We start from the raw sequence: 8,042 nt of genomic DNA on the forward strand, positions 1-8,042 counted from the left end.
CCTTCTTTTTCTCACTCCCTTCTTCCCTTTTTTCCTTCCTTCCTTCCTCTCCTTCCATTTCTTCCTTCCTTTTCCCCTTTCCTTCTTGCTATTGTATCTAAAGTATTCAAAAGCAACCTTTAAAAATATATATATATTAGCGACAAAAATAAAATAAAAAATCTGACACGAGATGTTTAAAATATTAGAGAAGCCACTCTTGAGTTAATATATTCTTATTGATGTATTACTAGAAAAGAAGTGTGATTTATTTATATGGGATACTGTATAGCGCTTAGGAGCAGGATGTTTTGATTACTGCTAACACCTATCGCTTTTTTTGAAGTCGGACAAAATATTTATTATGTATTTTTAATATACATTTGAAACTTATACTCTCGCCTTTGATATCTTCCCTGAATATGCCAAGAGATAGATAGCAGTGCAGTAGTAGTTTTGCACTTAGATCAGGGTAGAGAAAACCTTGCATTTTCATGCTGGATTTCCTTTACTATCAATCTTTAAATCCTTGAATAATTTGATCGCTTTAAAAAGAGAGGGAGAGGGAGGGAGAGGGGGAAGAGAGAGACTTGACTACAATCATCTGCACAGGTAATTGGAATCTTCTTAACAGCAACTGAATAAACGGGAGTTGAGCTGAGCTGAGATTTGAGCCGCCCTTCAGCTGGGAAATAAGAACGACAGTCAAACACTACAGACTCAGACCTCAGCTGACGGCAGCTAGGTCTTTTTCAGCTAACGATCTCTGCCTCTCGGAGGTCAGCTCTGGGATCAAACCCGAAAAGAATTATCCCCTTTCCTAGGGATAATTAGCATCAGCTGAAATCCGAGAGACGAAGACCTAGGCACCGACAGCACGAAGCTGGCAGGAGTTTGCAACACCTCCGCGCTGCCAAACCCTCTCCACAGCCAGCTGTGCCCGGGGAAGGGGCCGGGAAATGTTTGGTATCCATCCCCCCAAATTTTTCCCCTTTCCCCTCCGCCGGCTCCGCCGCTCAGCCCCGGCTCGGGCTCCGGGAGCTGTCCCTTCAGCACCACCGCGTCACCGCTGCTGCCCGGCTCAGCCCCGCGGCTCGCTCAGGGAACCCCCAGAAAGCCCAGACAAAAAAGAAAAACACTCCCCCCCTCTTGTGCTATAGCCTCCTTGTCGCTCTGGACTAGCATCAGTGTGAGCAGAGCCCGAGAGGTCTTCTACTGTTGGTCACACTCTTTCTCATGTAGGGGTTTAACCGCACGTGTGCCTTCCCTCCATCTCTGCTCGCCATCTACAAACTTGTGTGAGGCTGTTGTTACAGCTTTGTCTGAGGAAGTGGTGGCTGAAATCAGCTCTCTGCCGCGGCAGTATCACGTCGCCTAAAATATCTCCTAAATATCGATTTTTCAAGGTGGATATTACGAACAAGGAAAGGCAATATTGGGACAAGAGGTGCGTGTTCCAGGAGACTGAGCCAAGTATTGTGCTCCCCCCGACTGCATTATTCGTTTTGTATTGTGAATGAAACTATGCTTTTCAAGCTTGTTCGAACGTGTTCCCACGTCAGGCCTTTAGACTGATATTGTTTCTCCTCAAGGTAAATGATAATAATGACAAAAATAACCAGAATACTCAGATCTCGCAAATGCTGAAGAAATGGGTATCTATCAAGAATTCCAAATCTTTCCTCTAGCTTTGACTTTAGATATTTATATTGACAGATGGTTACCAAACGAAGTGACACTGTCAAAAACGAGTTCCACACCGGTCTGGAGCGCTATTGAAACCACGTTTCCAAAAAAACCCTTTCGTTCCCCACACGAGATGAAACCGCCGATTTAAAAATCCGGCGCCAGGGAGCACGTTTCTCAAACTCACTATCAGGGATCCCCAGGTTAAACGGGGAATGATAAAAGGAGACAAGGAAGCTCTGGATTCAGCGAGAGTATCCGAGAGCTACTGAGAAACAAATCACTTATAAAGAGCAAATGGACTGTGAAATATGAAGTGCTCTAAGCTAGTTTGAACGTACTTCTGTCAAACGTCAAATTACCACTATTTCTGCAGTAAATCCAAACTACACCTAACAGTGGAGCAGGGAAAGAGAGAGAAATAGAGAGGGTTTCACTTTTACAAAAATTGATAGACGCAAGTATTTGTAACCTCTTACCTCTTCTTATCACACCTCCTTGCCCGTTCAGTACAAGTCCACATTGGGCCTCCACTGAGCTCTTAAGCAATGAGGGGGGGGGGTAGGGGAGGGGGGAAGGAAAGAAAGGAAAGAAAGAAATCAGATATAGAAACCCACAGACAGATCACATAGCTTTTGCTTTGTTACACGATTCGCTCAGGAACAATAGTTAGGGTGAGCTAGAAAAACACGTTACTGTCATCCAACTCAAGTGGTCTGGCGAAAGCGCACTGCTATCCTGCAGCCTGTCCCTACCCCATGAAATGCAGGGCAATTGTCACTTTCATTTTCATTTAAATAAGAGTTTCTCCTGGACTGGGGAGGTAGATCGGCCGTTATGTTGGCAGGATAGAGGGACAAAACAAGTACTCTTGAAAGAACAGTGTGTTCACACTCTATAGTTGCACGCACCGTTGTAAAAATGCATTTTATATAATATTTTTGTATATTAAGTGTGTATTAATATACATATACAGTGCTAAATTCATATATATGTTTAGTGACATATATACAGCGACTTACAAAGTGTGCACACAAAGAGCATAAACAACAGAAGACCGATTGGGCTTTGTCGGCTACACAAGTCGTAAGAGTGTAACAAAGGGGCTGAAGAACCCAGTCTCTCTGTGCGTGTGTCCGCACATAGGTGGGTATGAATATGCATCTGTGTGCGCACACATAGGCACCCATGTGTGAGTGTGGCGTGAAGAACCGTCCAAAAGCCTGTCTACAGCTTCTGGTGCACATCCGAAGAGATCTCACTTTATTCTCCTGTTACAAGTCTTATTATTTGGGGATCTTCGCCGTCCTTAATAAATATTTTTATTGGAATCATAAAAGACTTGAAAGGGTTGGTTTTTCTTTGGGTTTTCCTTATGTTGGGGGCTAAAACACCACAACAAACCAAACCTAAATCTTTGCCCAGTGGAAATGTGTTAAAGACGCATTTTCCTCTACAAACAAACGAGGTATTGGACATGAAAGAGGCCTTTAAGGGTGTTAACCTACTCAACAGCCCGTGAAGAGTTAAGTAAATGCGGAGAGAGTCGGTGCATAATAAAAACCCCACTTTACAAAACAACCTTTACAGTCCTGGCTCTCTCCCCCACTTTCACCATATTGGCTCTGGCCCTGTAAGACCTTCCTTTTCAAGGCTCTTTTTTATTTTAAGTGTTCTGCCTTAAAGTGATTATGAAATCAATATGAAAAAAACTTGGCTACTGAGCATAAATTAAAGCGGTGATGGGAAAAGGTGTGACAGTTTTCTTTGTTGCCCATGGAAAATCTTTTTAGGGCACTGAAAGATGCCACTCCAGCTCCAAGACTGTTTGCATCTGTTAGGCTGACTTAAACCGCCCTCGAAACTATTGGACATTCACTTAAAATTCTGTGCAGGGAAAAGTATATTTACATTTGTTGCATTTGAAATGAGGCATATGCTGATGAACGTTTTAAAAAGAAAGACTAAGGGAGCAGGGGGAAGACTGGTTAGACCATAATTTTGGTTTAAAACTATTTGTGTTCTGTCCTCTTTCTGTTCGCCACCAAAAAGCTTCCCACTAAGCCCAAGGTGATATTCGCAAGTGTCCAAGTGTATTCTGAATCAGCTAAATCATAAAGATAAATATTCATATTTTCAACTTCTCGCTTCTTAAGCTTTTAGATATCCCAGAACACTTCCCTCATCTGTTCGGGAAAGGAGGGAGGAGGAAAAATAAAAAAAAGATAAGCTACAAAGGCGTTAACTAGGGAAACGAGGCTATTTATCTTCAAATAAAGTGTGATCGAAAAAATAATATTTTCGAAAGAAATTCTGTTTATTTTTTTCTTCTTTAAATAAACAAAAAAAGAATTTGCCTCTAGCAGTTTAACCAACCTCTTTTTTTTTTTTTTTTTTTTAAGGGAAACATGTTGTTTGGTCGGATGACATTGCATAAATGACCAGTTGAATGGCACTAAGTCGAAAATTGGATAAACTATGGTGCTTTTTTGCCCGGGACTTAGGCATTGTCTGCTGTCTTGCAAACGTTCCTAATCCCCCCTTTTGAAAAATACAAGGCTTTGTGCCTGCCAAAGAAAAAAAATTTGTACAGATACAAAAAAATCAGCAGCAGACGTGGTTATAAAAAGGAGTAAATAGGTTTTAGTTGGGCTGAGCAGTGAATGGCAGATTTTTTTTTTTTTTTTTTTTGAGGGGGGTAACATAAGGAGATCCTTGTGAAAAATGTAAACAAAAAATGCCCAGAGAGGATAAAATTATATAGTGAATTTTAATGGAGAAAGCCAGGTTTAAATAGTTAGGGTTTCCTCGTCAGATATATAAAAGATAACGTTCTTTGTTGTTGGGTTGTTGGATTGTTTTCCTCCTTAAAAAAAAAAAAAAAAAAAGGGAGAGAGATATTTTTTTTCTCCAATGTAAATAGAGGTTTTAGGATTTTGTTTGTTTGTTTGTTTTCAAGGGAAGAAAATAAACCTTCTTAATTTTATAAACTTCGGGTTTTTCCGAATCTTTGACGGCTATATATTTTTGGAAAGAACAACATAGAGAGCTTTGTATGACTGGGAGCGAGATTTGAGGGAAAAGTAAGTACAGTAAATACGGTCCTATTTGTCTCTCTCTGCTGTTTGGGGAGCTTTAGTTCTTCAGCTGGTCGGAAGAAGGAAGGTTTGCTCTTGATTTGGGGGAGTTTTCGAAATGGCTGTTATATACAGGAGGGCGTTGTTTGCAATTTTGGAAACAATTTTCATTTCGGTACCAGCTTCATTTACTAGAGGTGAATTTTTAGTTCAAGGAGAAAGGATTTCTGAGCGGATAAAGCTGAGATTAAGATACATAGAAATAGAATTTTTTGATGGGTCCAGGTGCCGGCTGGGGGGCTGGGGGGGGGGAACAGCTCATTGAGTAGATAGATGAATTCAGCTGCATCTGCTTATATCTCTCTCCCTGTTAACGTCTAGATCGGATATTGCGAGGCAGTTTTATCATACAGAGCATTTCTGACGAACATTTACTCCCGTTTATTTCTCCCTTACTTCACGCCTCGGAGTCCAACGGAAGGCTTGCCTTTGTATGTTTGTCGGAAAGCCACCTTTTTTCTGCCCTGCCTTTTTTCTCTTTCCCTGCTCCATCCCTTCCTGACCACATTTGCCTGCGGTGTCGGTGCAAGTTATTTAAACGCTTCCGTTTGCCGAAAGCAGGGAAAAGTTTAGGAAAAGCGGAAAGGTCTCTTTGGTTTGGTTTAGTTTTTGGTGCTGGTGCCTTTGGTTAGAACTGGCACACAGGGACAGGGACACATAGGGACACACGCACCCCGAGATCTCCGGATGAGTCCCCCCCGCTGAAGGCAGGAGCGAGTTTTTTGTTTGGCGAGCAAAACCCGTCGCTTTTTCACATTTTTATTGCTGCTCTTCTGGAGGGGACAGGCTCCGGATCGGGTTTGGGATGAATCTTCCCTCCTTTGTATGAGCTACACGAGAGCTATTCTGAGCAGAGGAAAATGGGGAGGGCGGGGGGGGGGGGGGGGGGGGGGGGACCAGGGCAGGGGGAGGGGAGAAGAAGGTGCCTCGAAAGGAGATCGCATGCTATTTACCTGCAAATCGTCTGCTCCCGAGGCTGCAAGCCCGAGGCTTGGTCCTGGCAGGAGTCTTTGATCTGGATGCATCCCATATTGGGACCCATGGCTCATAAGAGACAGGTCGTGGCGGCGGTAAGCATCTAAGCACCCCAGCTCTCTCCTCTGCTCGTCCAAGCAAGAGGACTTGAGCGCCCGCGCATTGTGCAGGTTGATAAAATCAGTGGGTTCCCCATGGTGGATCTGCTGGTAGTATTGCTGGGAGTGGTGGAGAGAGTTCAAGGAGTAAGCGTCGGGGTTGACTGCCGGGTGGCTGTGTTGGAACTCGTAGTGGAAGGACTGGTGATGCAGTGGGGTGTACTGGTGGTTAGTGGAGAAGTACGGGGAGGCGAACTCGGTGCCCGTGGTAGAGTAAGTGAGAGGAGACGAGGAGGAATAGGCGACGGTCGAGTTGGCCACAGACTCCAGGCATCCAAGCTGCATCAAACGGTAACTGTTTGATCCGTCATGACGTATCTGAAAGGAAGAAGTGAAAAGAAGACCCCAAAACTGGAGGTTTGTCATTTAAAGCCCCGGGTGCGGTTCTTCCAAGCACGTTGTCCTGCATAGCTTCTCCCACTGCAGAAGCGTCTAAGCCTGCGAGCTGCAACCCCAGCAACAAAAGATCCTTTCCTACCTTGGGCTGGTGCCATAAAGGTCTGTTCAAAAAATCATAAACAGCCCAGCCTGCCCTTAATACCGCCGAGCGAAAGGAATCCACGCACTGAAATAAAATCTATCTATCTATCTGTCCATCCATTCATCTATCTATCCATCCACCTCCTGATCACAGCTGTAATATCTGGGGCTGACACAAAAACTCATCAAACAGAGGAAACTACCGAGAATACACACAAGTCCCGTCCCTATGTTACAGCGTTACACATTGAGAAAGCTTTGCCGCCTGCTTGCCTTCCTTTCTTCCTTCCTTCCCTTCTTTTTTTTTTTTTTTTTGAACCCCTATTTTTCTTTCTTTTTTAAATAACGAATCAGATCCAAAATTCCACCCCCCCCTCCTTTTCCTGCGTTTCGAAAGAAAAGGGGAGTCCTGTTTTATAGCGAGAACTCCCCATTCCTGGCGAGCTGGTGGTGATTTCTCTCCACTTCATTATATTATTAGGGGTATTATTCTGATTTTCGTTCTGGCAACGGTTTTAACGTGGTAATGAGTTGCCCTTTCTGGCGACAGATGTCATAACGAATTTTCTCTCTATACTTCTTTAAGTTATCTCTGAAGCTGGATTATAATTAAATGTAACGGTCCAATATGGATTTAAAAAAATGGAAACAACCACACAGGCACATTCACACACACATATGCACACACACGCACACACACATCCACACACGCGCGCACACACACACTCACACACTCACACACACAAAATACCTCTGCATCGTGGACGAGACCTGGAAAGGTAGTTGACATTTTTTGGTTCTCCGAAAAAAAGAGAGGAAAAAAAAAAAAAAAAAAAAAAAGGTCTGGATAAAATTCCCCTCTCCAAATTAAAAAATAAAATAAAATAAAATTTGAAAAATCCAAAGTTCATGTATTTCCCCACTTTTTTTTTTAGAAAAAATCTCTACAGACAGAGAGAATTTGCAATGTATCTGCATAGATCAGATCTCTCGCTTTTCCATGCACCTCCTTAAAAACCTGTAGGAACAAAATTTTCCCTCTGCACAAAAGCTGCTCCCTGGATCAGATTTTGTACTTGCTGGGTATTTCTTTGGCTGATGTCGTAGGTCCCTTGGTAATATAGAAGTTTTGAAAATTAAGCATCAGCACTGAGAACTGGGAGGACAATAGATAGAGGAGCTTCATCCCAGGAGACAAGGAATAAATATTGTATCTTCGCCTAATAAGGAACTGTAGGTTCTTTCAACATTTTTATACATTTTTCCTCCACTCTTTAGAATGCTTTTTCTTACCCAGGCTAATATGGGAGCTAATCTGATCGAAGGGGGTATTTTGTGTACATTTTATTGGGAAGACATAAAGCTAATATATATTAATATATATTATTAAACCGTCCTTTTCAATAGGTAAGTGCTCCTTCCTGTTGATTATACTGCTTTTAAATATTGACCAGAATCTAAGATTGCACATCTGTATGTGTGTCTGTTTAACTGTATTTTTTTTCCTAAATGAAAACTATGGTTTTTTTTTTTTTTTTTTTTTTTTTTTTTTTTACCCTTACATTTACATCGAATTTAAGTCCACCCCACACTCCAACCTGCTTTTACAGCTGCCTAATATGCTATC

The 8,042-nt window shown here is 42.5% G+C and overlaps 1 protein-coding gene across 4 annotated transcripts in view; it reads right to left on the reverse strand.

Moving 5' to 3' along the window:
• The window catches only part of TFAP2D (transcription factor AP-2 delta), a 59,394-nt gene extending 52,128 nt beyond the window's left edge, over positions 1-7,266 (reverse strand). For 2 of the 4 annotated variants that reach the window (XR_005818678.1, XM_040553244.1), the window contains exons 1-2: positions 5,756-7,032; positions 2,145-2,205 (exon numbers count right to left, since the gene is read on the reverse strand). Coding sequence is in view for 3 of the 4 variants with exons in the window: in XM_040553244.1 (XP_040409178.1) it covers positions 2,145-2,205; positions 5,756-6,301 (607 nt within the window). In the remaining variant the exon portion in view is untranslated. Of the gene's footprint in view, positions 1-2,144; positions 2,206-5,755; positions 7,033-7,166 lie in introns of those variants that run through there. The other 2 variants (XM_040553246.1, XM_040553247.1) reach the window with 2 other exon arrangements.
• Positions 7,267-8,042: the final 776 nt, after the last annotated feature.

This window comes from Cygnus olor, chromosome 3 (genome assembly GCF_009769625.2).
Source record: "Cygnus olor isolate bCygOlo1 chromosome 3, bCygOlo1.pri.v2, whole genome shotgun sequence".
NCBI lineage: Eukaryota > Metazoa > Chordata > Aves > Anseriformes > Anatidae > Cygnus > Cygnus olor.